The 16,214-nt window shown below is 55.3% G+C and overlaps 2 protein-coding genes and 1 long non-coding RNA gene across 6 annotated transcripts; 1 reads left to right on the forward strand and 2 right to left on the reverse strand.

Moving 5' to 3' along the window:
* Nucleotides 1–3,581: 3,581 nt before the first annotated feature.
* On the reverse strand, nt 3,582–6,361 carry LOC130543481 (uncharacterized). The gene is made up of 2 exons (XR_008958860.1): nt 3,991–6,361; nt 3,582–3,643 (listed from the first exon to the last, which is right to left on the reverse strand). It is a non-coding gene; the product is annotated as an uncharacterized LOC130543481 (long non-coding RNA).
* A 110-nt stretch (nt 6,362–6,471) lies between these two features.
* On the forward strand, nt 6,472–11,200 carry ELOVL1 (ELOVL fatty acid elongase 1). 4 transcript variants are annotated; one of them, XM_044383919.3, is made up of 8 exons: nt 6,472–8,527; nt 9,033–9,092; nt 9,264–9,454; nt 9,628–9,708; nt 9,847–9,903; nt 9,988–10,093; nt 10,181–10,317; nt 10,469–11,200. In XM_044383919.3, the coding sequence occupies exons 2-8, from the start codon at nt 9,047–9,049 to the stop codon at nt 10,688–10,690; spliced, it is 840 nt and encodes a 279-aa protein (XP_044239854.1). In that variant the 5' UTR covers nt 6,472–8,527; nt 9,033–9,046; the 3' UTR covers nt 10,691–11,200. The 4 variants fall into 4 exon arrangements, with proteins under 4 accessions (XP_044239854.1, XP_026354093.1, XP_048076414.1 ...); XM_026498308.4 differs by having other exon boundaries at nt 6,472–6,597; XM_048220457.2 differs by having other exon boundaries at nt 6,629–7,147; nt 8,931–9,092.
* Nucleotides 11,201–11,341: 141 nt separating this feature from the next.
* CDC20 (cell division cycle 20) lies at nt 11,342–16,214 on the reverse strand. Its single transcript, XM_026498306.4, has 11 exons — nt 15,986–16,214; nt 15,664–15,893; nt 15,400–15,548; nt 15,215–15,311; nt 14,901–15,029; nt 14,605–14,801; nt 14,397–14,491; nt 14,053–14,281; nt 13,769–13,894; nt 12,722–12,839; nt 11,342–11,583 (listed from the first exon to the last, which is right to left on the reverse strand). The coding sequence occupies exons 2-11, from the start codon at nt 15,842–15,844 to the stop codon at nt 11,405–11,407; spliced, it is 1,500 nt and encodes a 499-aa protein (XP_026354091.1). The 5' UTR covers nt 15,845–15,893; nt 15,986–16,214; the 3' UTR covers nt 11,342–11,404.

Below are 16,214 nucleotides of genomic sequence, written 5' to 3' on the forward strand. Positions count from 1 at the left end.
TCATTCTTGAATCTAGTTTTGTGAATTTTTTTTTCTCCCACTTAGTTGATGCCCATACTCTTCCATAAAAGCCTAGTTTGGTCTCTTAAATTGTGTCATTTTGCTCTGAGGCCAAATGATAAGCTCCGTCACCTGAAATGTTCTTTGTCCTCCCTCCTAAACTGTATCTTCTGTCCAAACCAGTTGAAGGCTCAGTTCCACAGTCAGCCTACAGTTCTGTCCCTAAAGGGGGCCCTACACCACGCACAGATCTCTCCGTGCAGCCGTGATGAGTTCCCTCCTCGTTCATCTGTGATTACCAGGTCTGGGCTCAGGGCTTCACGGGCTGCTGTTGTAGTTCCCCGGGCATCACAGATCGGAGCGTGTGCTTGCCTCTTTTCACGCTCACCATCTGTCCCATAGGCCTTGTTGTGTCATGGCAGCTCCGTGGTTCTTGCCACCAAGCCTGAAGTACTCTCAGCTGGAGCCAGGACCTGGGAGTCAGGCGCTGTGTCCCACCTCCACTGCTGACAGAGGCTCTGCCCTCTCCTTGGACTGTCTGCCTCTCTTTTTCCTGCTTCCGGGCCCCTTGTTCATCTAGTGAATAACATCCTTCCAGTGTCACCTACTCCTATCACGTCTTTACCTCCTCCTTCCCTGTACACTTGACTGTTCTTCAATTATACCTCATCTGGACACATCCATTGTGTGGCCTGAGGCAAGTTACCTCACTTCCAAGAACCTCAGTTTCCACCTCTGTGAAATGGGATTATAGCCCAGACCTCAAAAGGGTACCTTCAACTGAACATATTTAAAACTAAAGTGAAACCTGTAAGTAGCTCATAATTTTCTACAGGGTGAAGTCCGAACTTTTTATTTTTATTTTATTTTTTAAGAGTTTGTTTATTTGACAGCAAGAGAGAGAACAAGTGGGGGGAGTGGCAGGCAGAGGGAGAAGCAGGCTTCCCGCTGGAGCAAGGAGCCTGATGTGGGGACTTGATCCCAGGACCCTGGGATCATGACCTGAGCCGAAGGCAGACATTTAACTGACGGAGCCACCCAGGCGCCCCTAAAGTCCAGACTTCTTAGAAGGGCATAAAAGGCCCTTGAGGTATAGTCAGCACTCAAATGCTAACTACTGTTCTCTTCCACTACTGTCTCCTGAGCAATTTCATTTTTTATTGCATTGTGGTATATTAGACTGCTTTGATTATAGCACATTACCATTAAACTAGCCTAACCAAAAACAAAGAAAGGGGAACCCGATTGTATTTGGGTTATTCGGGTGGAGGGCTGAAGGGTGACTGGCTACAGGTGGGCTCAGGGGCTCGGAGGTCTGAGGCTCTCTGTCTCTGTTTCTGCATTCTGTAGCAGTAGGGCTCATCTCGCGCAGGAACTCTTGATTGTTCTTGCTTGGATTCTGGCCTGTTAGGAGCTCGAATTGGGGGAAGTGGGGAGAACAACCATGATTAACAGGCCAATGGAGTGGGGGCAGGAATTCCTTAAAGGAAATGAAAGCAAGGGGCTGGGAAAGTGAGCTCTCACAGTCCACTTTATGTGATTTCAGAGAATCCTTACCTTTTTTTTTTCCTTGAGCCCTGTCCATCCTTCTAAACGTACAGAACTGTGTTTAAGATTGCCTGCTGAATGTGCTATCTTACTTCACATTCCAGATGTCCCCAGATGCATTCATTTCCTCCATTCTGCTCCACCGGAGTTATCCAGCATGACCACCTTCCTGTCAATTCTGTGTCCTCTCTCTGCTCTATCCTCTCAGGCCTTCTGTGCGTCACACCTGTGCGTTGTAGATGGCCTCCCAGCTGGCTCCCCTTCCTCTCCGTTCCTCCTGGTGAGATACCATATTGTCCCCAGGTTTGTCCTTCTGAAGAACAAGGGGGATCATACCAACCCCTTTCTTTAAAATTCTTAGGGATGCCCCCAAACAAACAAAACTCCTCATTCTTTCATTCAAACCACTTCATGATTGGGGACCAACCAACTTTTTTACCTCCTTGCCTACGAGGGCCTCTCATGCAGCGTGTGGTTTGGCCGAGCAGAATCAGGCGTAGCAATTCCCTGCACCTGTGCTGTGCTTTCCTCCTTCCATCCCTTCGTCCCCACTTTCCCTCAGCCTGGAACACCTGTGTTGCTTCTGCCATACTTGCCATGTGACCTTGAGAAAAATCCATCACCCTTTCTGATTCAGTGCTTTCCGTCCATGAAGGGGCGATAATAGCAGTTACAGGAGTGAACCATATGGACACATGGAAAGCAGCTCTTAGGGCCACATTCTTGCCAGAGGAAGTATTGAATAATAAGCTGCGCTTCTCTCTTCCCCTTTTGGCCTTTCTCAACTCATCCTCCAGATCTGGCTAACTCTCTTTCCTTCATCTTGATCACCTCCCCTGGTTTGTCCCCGAACCAAAAGTCTCCCCTTTTCTCTCTCCACAGCTTTTTCTGCAGGTTCTATCACAGCCCTCTTCCCCTACCTGAGTTTCTTTAGTTCTGTTCAGTGAGCACTGAATGCTACCCGCAGTGTGTAGGCATTGGCTACCCACGGACAGATGTGATGAATGTTTGCACGCAGTCTCTCCCTTCTGCCAGCTCCGGTTCCTTCAGTGGAGGCCTCAGCCTTAGGTGGAGGACACTAACTGGCTGGCGAAGGCCCAAGGATATGCAGAAGGATTAACTGACAACCCCTCCCCTCTCTTCACTCCCCTGTCCTCACAGACTCAGCCCTCCCCCCAACTCTGCCTGGCGACTATGGAGAAAGTGTCTTTTGTCCTTTATGGGATGGGAAAGGGAGAAGCCCCCGGGAGACTACTTCCATTTCTCCCTGCCACTCCTGGTGTCCGTTAGCCTAGACCCGCAGTTCCTATCGTTTTTAGCTGACTCCCCGCGTCTCCCATGCTCTGTCCCCTCCGCTGCTCCACTGTTAGCCCGCCTGCTCATACACACACAGGCATGCCTTTGTCCAGTCGTTCCTCATTCCCATTCCTGCTTCTTTGATCCCAGTTCCTTTTAACTTTTCCGCTGAACCATGTAAGTCCTCAGATAATCATGAGAACGGAGTTGTTTGCGTTCACATGGTTGGTGGTTTTCAGACTGAACCCTCGCAGAAAGTACGTCTGTGGTTTATCTTCTGCGGAATGAGGGTGGAGAAGGGCCCCCAAGAGAGCAGTGAGTGACCAGTCAGACAGGGTGGGACCCTGGGGGGGGAGTCACCTCACTTCCAGTTAGGAAGGTTCCATGAAGGAGGGGGAAGTTTAGCTTTTGGACTGGGGATTCTTCCCCTGCACCCCCCTCCCCAACACCTGGCCTTCATCCTTATCAAGCCTGTGAGTTCCTGGACACCTTCGGTTTCTCCAGTTTATCAGCCTGCCCCTTCTAACCCAGCTTCTCCGCAGGCCCCAGACGACCTCCTTCACTCCCAGTCCCCTGACAAATTTGCCCTTCTTTTCCGTACATGTCAGTCTGTGAGGTGTTCTCCTTCGCCAAAGGCTAATCCCCCCGTGTGTACGCTGGATCCCACTGTCTCCTTCCACAGCACACGTAAACATGCACAGGCCTCTTCCCGTTAAAAACAGCCGTTAGAATCAATCTGAAGGTGAGAGCCAGACATTGATATTTTAAAAGCTCCCCAGGTGATTGTGTGCAGCCAGGGCTGAAAAACATAAACAGAACAAAATCCACACTTCTTACCGTGGCATTCAGGGCTCTATGTAAACTGACTCCTGTTCATGTGTCCTGCCCTGACCTCTGCTGTCTGAGCTGGAGCCACTCCGAACTACCCAGAGCCCCCCCAACCTGCCACATCTCTTGCCTCTGTGCCTTACACTCATGCGTCCCTCTGCCTGGAATGCATTTCCCTGCTTTCTAGAAAGTGTCCGTCAACGTTTAGCTTAGTGTCCTTTCTGTGAAGCCTTCAAGAACTCACCCCCACCCTGGAGTAGGGTGCCTCCCCTCGGTGCTTTCATAAGCCTCTGCGTTTATCTCTGTGGGAACACTCACCACATGCTAACTATGATTGGTCTCCTTGACGTCTGTCTCCTCCTCTAGACTGCGAGTGTTTTGCAGGAAACCCAGAGCCGTGGAGATGCCATTTGGTAGGACATGGGGCCAGGTGATGTCCATCAGAGATGCTTTCTCCCAGGAACAGGACAGGAACTGAGCGAAGTGAGTCTTGGTGCGTGTTCATTCGTGTAGTCAACCTCAACTGAGGGCCTGCTGTGCTCATTTCCCACCGGGGCCCAGGTGAATAAGTGGGTAGTTGAAGTTCCCTGCCTCTACTACGTTTGACCTCTGGGACCGCCCATCCTGTCTGGTCGTCTGCTTTGTTCGGGTCTCATTTGTCCCTAGATGGGTACTGACTCCAGAACCTCTCATTAGAGCTCTCAGAGCAGTGTGTGCACACTGAGCGCGTAGGAAGGATCTGTTGAACCAATGCTCATGAGTCCGCACACAAGACTGACGTACTGGTTATCGGCAGTGGTATGTGCTTGACGTCGTGGTTGCCTCCCACCCTGTATGAAGCAGGGCCGAGTGCTGTGCGTGGGCCAGCTCCTCCTCTCTTCGCGAGGATGAGGGAGGCGCCGTCGTGCCTGTTTTATAGACGTTTGGCAACTTGCAGAAGGTCACGCAGGTGCTCACTGGAAGATGTAAACTCAGGCCTGTGGAGTCGGGTGACCCCAAAGTATACCTGGAACACATTAGGCTTTCAACAAATAATTATGGACTCAAGGGAGACTGCCACCGCCCGGGAAGTAGAAAGCCGCCTGAATTCTCACCATTCTCCCCGCCTGACTCTGGGCCCCTCGCCCTCTTGCCTTTCTCGCAGTCTCATTTATTCTCATATTCACTCCACAAACATTAGGAAAAGGATCAAATGAGCCAGCCACTGGGCCAGGTGCAAGAGATACAGAGACGACTAACACGTGCCTCTGGCTGAGAGGAACTGAAGAGTCGGGGAGGTTGTGATAATTGCATCGCTGTAGGATTGCAGGGGCCGGCAGGGGAGGAGCGGTTACTACCTGGGAGGGCTGTGTGTACCTTGTATGGAGCCAGGGGACTAAGCTTGGAGGGGTGGGAGTGTGTGAAAGATGTAGACATCCTTAGGGAACAGTTAAAGCCTAGCACAGGAGAGTAACAGGTAGAGTGGGAGGCTGAGGGCCAGGTCAGGGAGGCCTTAGTGCTAGAACGCTAAGAAATTTGAGCCTTTTGAATTCTGCCATTTCCTTTCTGGATCATAGCTCTAGTTTGGCTCTGACCGCTTACCTCTAAGACGAAACTCCTACATGGCTACATCCCACCATTTATGAACATATTTCTCCCAAACCACTGTCTCTTCTGAATCCCCTTTCCGTCCACATTTACACCGTCTGGTCCGACAAGCAGTCATTGGGTCACTGTACGCAAAGCACCGCTCCAGGAGCCGCTGGGCTGCACATCTCATTCCGCTCAAACTTCGTCCTCGCCCCAGTTCAGTCTAGTGGGTGAGCGTGTGGAGCTGGGAGCGCAGTGCAGGAAGCTGGGTAGACAGCTAAGTTTGGAGAGTCAGTCCACCTGGCTTGAGGACATCTCCAGTGTCTGCCACTCCCATCCCATCAGTTGCCAAAGCTTCTTAGGTCAGGCTGTTAGCTCTCACCTGGTCTGCCTCAATAACCTCATCGCCCTGGCTGCCAGAGTGACGCGACAGCTAGCCAGTAAACCCCGCGCCCGGACACCAGCATCTGCCTCCTTCACCCATGTGTCACTAGCACTTACACAGGCTTGCACATGGTAGGTGCTCAATAAATATTTGATCACACAGGCCTGATTGTAGCCACCGCAGGAATCCTCACTGTTTCTCCTCTGCTTCCAGAATAAAACCAAACTGCCCGGGTTGGCCTTCAAGCCCTACTACATTCAGCCACAGTTGTCCTCACTTCCCTTTTTCTCCTTTCAATACCTTCAAGGCCCGTTTAACCAGTGATTCACTGTTCCTGCCCCGGGCCACTAGTCCTCTTAGCAATTCCTAACGCCAGGGCTCAGCCAAGTTCACGGGCTGGTCGAGAAGGCTTTCTGGCCCAGCTGCTCCCTGGGGCTGAGACCTCCCTGCTACCCCAGACCAGCCCGGAGCACACACGTGCTACCTACCGCCCAACCCTCCCACCTCCCTCTGGAGAGAGAGCCCTGGAGGAAAGGAACTTTCCGCAGCGTCCCAAGGTGGGTGGGCCTGCCACAAACAGAAGATGTGTTGGTCGCGCTGGCAGGCAGTCACCGGAGGTCCCAGGAGGACACAGTGTCAGGAAGAAGTCAGGTGCCTCTCCGGCGGGCGAGGGCCGGCCCAGGGCGACCCGATGGAGGCGGGCTGCCCGATGCCTAGGGAAAGGGTGGGGAGTCCGGGCTGGGCGTGCTTCCTGCCCCGGAATCTGGCGGCCCGCCCCTGCGCCCGCCCCTCGGGCCGAGCCGAGTCGGGGCCAATCAGCAGGCGCCCCCCGCCCGGCCCGCCCCGTCCCCCTCTGGTGACAGAAAGTCGGCCCAGCAGATGAGGAAGTGGCAGGCAGGCTGGCCCTGGGGACTTCTCTCTGGCCCTGCTCCCTCCGAGCCCTTCACTGCTGCCCGCCTGGCCCCCCACTGGTGAGTCTGGACCTTCCACGGGCGGGCTGTTCACGTGCCCGGGCACCGTGCCCGCTTGGCCCTGCCCTGCCCTGCCCAGCCTGTGGGCGAGGCTGTTCCCGGGACCGTGGGTGGGAGGTCCCAGCTCTCTGGGGCCGGGCCTGGCCAGCAGCCTCCCTCCGATGCCGGCCCCTATTTGCTTAAACCTAGGCCTTCCACCACCTCCGGGTCTTGCCCCTCTATGCCTCTTACCCTCCCTCTGCCTTGCTCCCAGCTCTTCTCGCCTCCCTTCCCCTCCCCCCTCCTTTGCCTGTCTCCTTTTCCCTTCCATCCATCTTAAAGGAAGGAAGCTCCCGCCTGAGTTCCCCTGCGAGGGACACACCCAGTGCTCCTCAAGCAGGGGGAGAGGTCCTTTCCAGAGCCTGGAGCCACTCCTGACCTCCAGGGTGCAGGAGTGTTTGGGAGGGGGTGAACTTGAGGTGGTGGCTGAGAGCGAGCGGGAGAGATAACCAGCTGGCAGGCTCACATGGGTCAGGGAGGAGCTGTGTGTGTGAGCGCAGGCCGCTGCCAGGTAGGCCCCACCACAGGACAGGCGGCCAGCGGGGTCCGATTGTGAATGAATGAATGGCTGTTGTCGTCCGTGAAAGAGATCTGTGTGCATGACCGAAGGCAGGTGTGTCTGAATGTGGGGAGGGTGATTTTATGTTCATTCATCTCTAAGTGGGGTGTCTGAGTTTATGTCTGTGACCACATTTCCCTGTGACTCACGTACGTGTGAGTAAAGCTGCGTGTGGGCCCGGGAGTGCGAGCGCGAGCGTTTGCACATGGTGGGTAATGCAGGACCAGGGAAGGCGGCCATGTGAGTGGTTTGGGTGTGTTGCCAGTGGGAATGGAGTTAGGAGTGGGTCTGAGTATCAAAAACTCTGCATGCCAAAGTCCACGGGGGCTTGCTTGGGTGGTGTGTCAGGGGGGGTGGTGAATGTCAGCAGGGGGTGTGTGGGCCCTGCGTGTAGTGTACTCAGGTGTGCCAGCCCTGGGTCGGCCTGTCCTTGGTGCTGGGGAGAGCTGTGCGAGAGGGAGGGCTTGGGCCCTGACCATGGTGGGGGCGGTTGGGGTCCCCGTGGAGGCTGCAAGAGCATCCGTGGGTTGTGTGCCCAGGTGAGTGTGTGAGGGGTACGTGGACGGCCTCGGTGGAGGTGAGCGACGTGTATATTCCTCACTTAGTGCCTGCACGGCTAGGGGGCACCTGGCATGCTAGAATGCAGGCAGTTCCCAGGCCATCTGCTGCCCTGGCTGGCTGGGGAGTGCCTTGCCCCTCTGGGACAGCCTTGGCATCCCAGGCTCTCCTGGGTCTGGGCCTCCCCCGACATTCCTTCAGGTTCTGAGAAGGAGAGGGCCTAGCTCATTAGGACCCTCCCTAAGGGAGGGGAAGATTCCTGAGACCTCCCCCACTCACCCACCTCCTCACATGCCACTGGCCTCGCTGCCCCTCCCAGGGAGAGAAGGGTGATTGTACCCATCCTGAAGCAGGACCAACTGAGAATCTATGGCTAGTTTAGGAGAAGATGCTGGGTGTGGGTTTTCAGCAGTTCTCTCTGGGCCAAGGCTAGGGCTGGAGCCCCGCGAGGTTTCTCGCTCAAAACTAAGCTAGAACCTTAGCTCATGTGGCCATCCGGGGTGGGTGGGTGGTGAGTCCCATGCTTCACTCTTGGCTTTCTCAATCCTGGTGGGTCCTGCTCCTCCGGGCCCTGACCTGTGGCCTGGACCCGCCCTCCACCCCATGCGCAGGGCAGCGGGGGCGGGTGGAGGGCGGGGCGCTCCCAGATCTAGTCAGACAGGTGGAGCCGCCGGGGCAGGAGTCTCAAAGAGCCAGGCTTCGGAGAGGAAGGGCAGGAGGGGAGTGCCGGAGAGGAGGGGAGCGGGGAGCGGAGAGCGGAGAGAGTCGCTGGAGGTGAGAGCCTGGGGAGGGCAGAAGAGAGGAGCAACGGGCAGGGGTGGGGGGAGTCTTCCCGGGAGCCGAGAGCTTCCCAAAGGTGGATTGGAGCGGTCGGAGGGGAGGATCCCTGGGGAGAAAAGAGAGGTGGGAGACTGGCTGGGAAGGGAGAGGCGGTCATTCTGGAGAGGAGAGGCAAGAGTCTCCGGAAGGAGACCACAACTGGAGAGTTCACCGTTGGAGAGGGGAGGTGAGGTCGGGTGGTAGGAATCTGGGTGGCGGAGCAGGGAGTGAGGGGGGCGAGTGAGGTGCGGAGAGGGGGGCGGAACAGCCCTTCCCAGCAGGCAGGATGTGGGGAAGCCGTGCCTCCTGCCCCCAGTCCCCAGCCGTTCCTTCCTCACTCTTCTGTCCTTTCTGCAAGGTGTCGGGAGTTGTCTCATCTGGTCTGTGTCCTGTCTGTGGGTCAGGGATGGGATGGGGGCATAGCCAGCCCTGACACCCATGGCCCCCCATGCCTCCCCAGATTCCTTAGCCAGGATGGAGGCGGTCGTGAACTTGTACCAGGAGATGATGACGTACGCGGGTAAGATGCTGTCCTCCCTCCTGCCCCGGGATCCCTGGATCTAGGACTGTCTCCTGCTGGAGAGTCCCTGCAAACCCCTTGACCCTCTGTGACCCGACCCCATGCCTGTATACCTGGTGGGGGCCGCTTGGTCCCTGTGACTCTTCCTGACTCCTTGACCCTTATCCACAGATCCTCGGATCCAGGGCTACCCTCTGATGGGGTCCCCCCTGCTAATGACCTCCATCCTCCTGACCTACGTGTACTTCGTGCTCTCCCTCGGGCCCCGCATCATGGCCAATCGGAAGCCCTTCCAGCTCCGGGGCTTCATGATTGTCTACAACTTCTCACTGGTGGCGCTCTCCCTCTACATTGTCTATGAGGTGGGCCCCTGGGATGTCTAGGTTTCATTCCTGCTGGCAGGAGAAGGGGCAGGCCTTGGGGTCAGAGCATGGCATTTCCTTTCCAGAGAGGCTCAGATCCATTTCTTCAGCTAGATAGCAGGAGGGATTGGGCAGGGTGGATCTCTGGTGGTCTAATCCACACCCCTTCCTAGTTCTTGATGTCTGGCTGGTTGACTACCTATACCTGGCGCTGCGATCCCGTGGACTATTCTAACAGCCCGGAGGCACTAAGGGTAAGTGGGGGCGGAGTGGGGGGAGCTAGGTTATAACACCCTGGGGATAGCAGTTTGGCTGTGACCTGGGCTCATGGGCCAGTTCAGGGAAGTTGGTGGAGTAGTGTGGGGGTCCTCAGGCTGCCTGACTTCTTGCAGATGGTTCGAGTGGCCTGGCTCTTCCTCTTCTCCAAGTTCATCGAGCTGATGGACACGGTGAGTGGTTATAGGAGATCCGAGGATGCTGGGGGGAGAAAGGAGAGGCCCTGGCTCTCAATCCCAGTTCCCTACTCTTCTCAGGTGATCTTCATTCTCCGGAAAAAAGATGGACAGGTGACCTTCCTACATGTCTTCCACCACTCAGTGCTTCCCTGGAGCTGGTGGTGGGGGGTAAAAATCGCCCCGGGTGAGTGGTCAAGGCCACTGCGGGAAGAGGGGCAGGCACTGAGGACCAGCAGCTCGACTCTCCTGACCCTGTTCATTGTCCCGACAGGAGGAATGGGCTCTTTCCACGCCATGATCAACTCCTGTGTGCATGTGGTCATGTACCTGTACTATGGCTTGTCCGCCCTCGGCCCGGTCGCTCAGCCCTACTTGTGGTGGAAAAAGCACATGACAGCCATCCAGCTGGTGAGGGGCCTGGCCCGTAACCACCCCCAGCCTTCCTGGTCTGGATCCTGCCTTTACTAAGCCTGCCTCACCTTTGACCCCATGCCTCCACATTCCACATTTGGTCTTTGTCCGCCACCTCCCCAGTCCCCTGACCCCTTTCTCGTTCTAGATCCAGTTCGTCCTGGTTTCGCTGCACATCTCGCAGTACTACTTCCTGCCCCGCTGTGACTACCAGTACCCCACCATCATTCACCTCATCTGGGTGTACGGCACCATCTTCTTCGTGCTCTTCTCCAATTTCTGGTACCACTCCTACACCAAGGGCAAGCGGCTGCCCCGTGTGCTTCAGCAGAACGGAGCTCCAGGTACCACCAAAGTCAAGGCCAACTGAGAAGCGTGGCCTCGCCAGGTGCCCACCTAAGTGCCTCAGGACTGCGCCTTGGGCAGCATCTGACTTCTCCCCGCCGACACCAGTGACCTGTGACCAGGGCCTGTGCGGTCAGGACTGAGCAGGGGACAGGCCCTCCCCTTCCCACGGCTGGTACACAGGGGACCACGGCTTCCGCTCCTCGCCCCCTTCTCCCGGCCAGCTCCAAGGACATGGGCTCATGCCACTCCAGAGCTGGGGGCTGAAAGGGCTGGACGCTACTCCCCCTCCCTGCCTTCAGCTTGGGAGAGGAGCACTCAGGACTGGCCCCCGCCAGGGTCTTGTGGCCTTTTTCCTCACACTGAAGAGGTCAGCAATAATCCGTCACTGTGGACCCAGGATCCCTCCTTCCCTACCCCACACTGAAGCAGAAGCTTCTCGGCCAAAGGTCAGGGTGGGTGGGGGGCCTGGGAATACAGCCTGTGGCGGCTGCTCACTCACTTAGGTCTTCATTAAAAGTGACAGAGGAAACCACCGAGGCTGCGTGTGTACGTGTGTGAACGGGAGAGGCGCCAGCCCTGTCTGCAAACGGGAGGGACGGTTCTGGCTCTCTTGAGGACAGTGGAGGGGAGCCTCTGGGAAGGCTGCTGGGACAGAGGTCATACAAAGAGAAGAGAGGGAGACATGACTTTATTAGAAAAATAAAAAACCCACACAAGTGAGGTGAGGAGTTGGTCCTCAGCGGATGCCTTGGTGGATGAGGCTGTTCTTGGCCGCGCTGGCCTTCTCCCGCTCCCGCCGCCGCGCGGGGTCCAGCTCAAAGCAGCGCCATAGCCGCAGGGTCTCGTCCGCTGCTGCTGAGGCCACGGTGGCCCCATCTGGGCTCATGGTCAGACTTAGGACCCGGGCCGTGTGACCTGAGGCACGAGGAGGGCAAAAGGGAGAGCAGTGCGTATAAATGCAGAGACACCTCCAGCCTCCAATATTGAGGGCCCCCCACCTTTTTTGTTTTTTATAACGCCTCTGAGATAATTGCTCACGTAACATAGAAGTCATCCTTGTGAAGTATACAGTTGACTGGTTTTTAGTATTTTCACAAAGTTGTGCAACCATCACGACAATAATTCCGGAATGTTTTCATCGCTCCATAAAGTCTCCTCATCACCTTCTCCCCCAGCCCAAGGTAACCATCAATCTGTTTTATTTCCTTGCATTTGCCTCCTTTGGACACTTCATGTGAATAGTCATGTGTAATATGTGGCCTTTTGTGTCTGGCTTTGGTCACTTAGCACCTACCTTTTTCTTTTTTTATGTTGACCCATTTTTAAAATTTAAGTTCAATTAACATATAATCTATTATTAGTTTCAGAGGTACGTGTCAGTGGCTTATTAGTCTTAGATAAGACTGCTTGACTGACACCCCAACTTAGTATCTCAGAGGCAGCTCAGACTTAACATGTTCAAAAGGAAACTCATCACCGTTCACTTCAAACCTGTTCCCCTCATGGATTTTCCTTTTTTTTTTGTTTTTTTGTTTCAGAGGTAGAGTTTAGTGATTCATCACTTGCATATAACACCCAGTGCTCATTACATCATGTGCCCTCCTTTATGCCCATCACCCAGTTACCCCATGCCCCCACCTCCCTCCCCTCCAGCAACCCTCAGTTTGTTTCCTATGATTAAGAGTCTCTTATGGTTTGTCTCCCTCTCTGGTTTCGTCTTATTTTTTCCTCTCTTCCCCTATGATCCTGTTTTGTTTCTTAAATTCCACATGAGTGAGATCATATGATAGTTGTCTTTTTCTGATTGACTTACTTCACTTAGCATAATACCCTCTAGTTCCTTCCATGTCATTGCAAATGGCAAGGTTTCTTTTTTTTTGATGGCTGAGTAGTATTCCATTGTATATATACATACCACATCTTCATCCATTCATCTGTCAGCTCTTTCCACAGTTTGGCTATTACGGACACTGCTGCTATGAACATTGGGGCACAGGTGCCCCTTCGGATCACTACTTTTGTACCTTTGGGTAAATATCTGATAAGCACCTACCTTTAAGCTCAGCCACCTTGGCCATGGTTGGGTACTTCCAAATAACCAGCTGGTTCTGGGCAAAGCCGTGGCCTGAGATGAGCTCCTTGTAGTGGGGAGACCAGAGGATGGAGCACACCTGTGGAGAGGGTTTGGGGTGTGGGCACGACATACATAGAGCCAACACTACTCAAATGAGAACTAAGTCCATTTGAGTGTTAGGCACCCTGCCAGGTGCCAGACTCAGACTTGAATCATCACAGTTCTTATAAAAGCTTTTTGAGAGTTAGAATTACTATCCATTTTAACAGATATGGAATCAAGAAGAAGGAAGTCAGCAAGTTGCCTAAGAGCACATGCAAGTTTAAGTAGGTGACAAAGCCAGAATTTGAACTCAGGCTCCAGAGCCCAAGTTTAGAACAGAATGAAGGCTGCAGGGGGAGACGAGGGTGGAAGGAGAGAAAGCTGGAGTAGGTGCAGGGAGACAACCAGCAAGGGCCTCAAATGTCATCCCACCCGATGTGGATTAAGTGCTGCAGGTGATAGGGAGCTCCTGCAGGGTTTTAGGACAGTAAGAGACCACGAGACCCAGTGCAGAGGACAGACTGGAGGAGATAAGAAAAGGGTGCTGAGAGATCAGTGCAATGGGCCTCCACCGGGAAGAAGAGTGACCAAGAGGGGAGGGGACCCATGTGAATGATACTGAGGTAAAAATGATGTGTTTTGGGGACTAGGTGAGGAGGAAGAAAGATTCTAGAAGTTTTGCAGATTTCTGAATAAGTTCTATCTCTCTCCATATAAGAGGAGGGGAAACACATTTCAGGGAGATAAGAAGTGACAAATTTAATTTAGGATATATTAGGGTGTTGCTGCCTATAGGACATGAGGTTGGAGTTAAGCCACGGACATTAGTATGGTCTGGACCTCTTGAACGAGAGCTGAGTTAGAATTTTGGAAATCATCAGGGTATAGAGTTGGTGAAGCCACTGGAGGGGACAGTTGCCCAAGGAAGACCGTACAGAGTAAGAATACTTCCGGGAGGGAGAGGTGGAACAGGCAAAAGACTACCTGGGATTGGGCATCCACAGCACTCAGACAGGCCCCAGAGCAGACATTCCAGATGCGAATGTGTCGGTCGCTGGTGCCCCCTCCGGTTGCCAGGACATTGGACTGCCAGGGACACCAAGCTACAGCCTAGGTAGGATAAGGTGGGGTCAGCAGGTACAAGAACTAGACAAGGATCTACAGGGGTCACAGGGCAATCCCGATCAATCCTACCATCCCATCTCCCCTTAAGAGTGCCCAGGTTCTGGGGGAGGGCCTGCAGAGGCCCCAACCCAACCCACTCTCACCTTGACAGCCCCTTGATGCTGAGTGAATGTCTGCAGGGGAACCCAGCCGCCCTCTCCAGGAGCACTAGGCCACACATTGACCAAGTTATCGTTGCCACCGCTGGCCAAATGTCGTCCATCTGGGGCCCAGCGCAGCCCACACACCTCCTGGCTGTGGCCGCTCAGGGTGGCCACATGGTGTTCTGCCACCCGAACATCATGGTGGTGGATGTGGCCAGAACGTGAGCCACTGCAGGGGGGAAGGGAATGAGGTTCAGTGAGGTGCTTCAGTTCCAAGGCGTACCTCTGGGGAGAGCTGGCAAAGATCAGACTGACTTCACAACAGACTAGCTACCACCACAAACCTGGACACGATATAGCTGTTCCAACACAGGGAGCTCACTCGGGCGGAATGACTGGTCATGTTTCGAAGCCGCTTCTGCTGCTGCACATCCCATAGCTAGAGAGAGAAGGCTGCTGGGATCAGGTTGTGACTTGCCATGAACACCCTCCTGCCCGACAAGCCCCCTGGGTCTGGGCGCCACAGAACTGCGGCACAGGGACAGGTCTCACCTGCACCTCAGCATTGCTGGTGCCCACAGCCAGGTAGTTGCCCTCTTTGATCCAGGCCACAGAAGATATGTAGTCCCCAGGCTGCTCCATCTGCAGCAGCTGCAAGATGTCACCAGAGCTAGCACTCCACAAGTACACGCTGTTGTCCAGCGCCACAGCCAGTACGTTCCCAGAGCTCCAGTCCACAAGGTTCAGGTCTGCCAGGGCAGGGAAAGGGAAGAGCATGAGCTTCCTTGTTTGCCTGGTCCCCGGGCCCTCTTCCTCCATCCAATGGGTAAAGAGAAGGCTGCACTTACAGTAGTCATTCCGGATTTCAGGGGCATCCAGGATTCGGTCTGGCAGGGAAGGAATGTAACGGCAGGTCTTCCGGCTGGAGCCAGGCGTGGCCTTCTGGCTGTAAAGCACTTTCAGTCTGTTCTGGTAACCTGTGGCAACGGCAAAGGAGTGGGTCCACACACTGGGACAACGGACTCCTCCCCCTGCCCCTAGCCTGGAAGGTCAATACCTCCCCTCTCCTCAGTCTCAGGTGGGAAGAACAGACAGGCATCTCCCCTCAACCCCAGGGATGGGCTGACACCTCCCTCCAAGAACCAAGAACTTCGGGTCTTACCCTCTGGGGCATTTTGTGGTTTTCCACTGAGCCGAAGGATCTTGGCTTCCTCCACATCAAAACCGTTCAGGTTCAAAGCCCAGGCTTTCTGATGTTCCTGGCACAAAGGGTGGGGGTGAGGCACGATGGCATGATCCAGATTACACAGGCGGGTCTTGTGCCTTAAGCCCCTCTGGGCCACATACCTTCTTGGTGGGCGTCTGGCTGTCTTCAGGCTGGTTTTCCTTGCTCAGGAGGAAACTGGCCACCTCCATCTGGGAAGCGCTGCGATGGGGGATATAGCGGTCACCGCCAGGTTTGCTGGGAGTGGTCTGAGCCTTGGAGCTGGATTTGCCTGGGGCGGGGAGAGGGAAGCCAGAGAGTCTGACCAGGCTCCTGGGGGAGGAGGCACGAAGGCCGCTCTCAGCCATCCCCTGTCCCTTCCCGATGTCCCGCCGCACCCCACGGACCGGGAGTTCGGCCTGGGGTCCTGCCGGCGCTGTGGGATCGGTTGGCCGCACGCATGGGTGAGGGGGCCGGCCCCGCGGCTTCCTTAGCTTTGCGCTGCCAGCGCGCGGGGGGTGCATTGGGGATAGGTGCGTCCAGCTGCAGCAGCGAGTGCAGGTCACTCTCGAACACGAACTGCGCCATGGGGGCGTCTGCAGGGGCTGGGGTCCTTGGAGTGGGTGCCCGCCGAGTCCTGGAGGAAAAGGCGACCGTGCTCGATCTGGGACGGCTGGCCACTCACTCAGGGCCACCCCGGCCGCCCCGGGACCCCCGGCCGCCTCTCACCTTCACCCCCAGCAGGTTCCAATCGCGGACCGGCTTGAGCGGTGCCGACCTACGCTTCTTAAACTCTCCGCTCGGAGCACTCATTGGCTCCTTCAAAACCCAACCGCCGCAACCGTCGCCTTCGCCCATTGGCCTTTTACGGCACAGGAGGCGGGTCTTCCGGTGCAAGTCACAGATCTCACGAGAACCCAGCCATGGGACGTGATTTGAAGAGTGAGAGGGTTAAGAC

The sequence above is a fragment of the Ursus arctos genome, unplaced genomic scaffold (genome assembly GCF_023065955.2).
Source record: "Ursus arctos isolate Adak ecotype North America unplaced genomic scaffold, UrsArc2.0 scaffold_12, whole genome shotgun sequence".
Taxonomy (NCBI): domain Eukaryota; kingdom Metazoa; phylum Chordata; class Mammalia; order Carnivora; family Ursidae; genus Ursus; species Ursus arctos.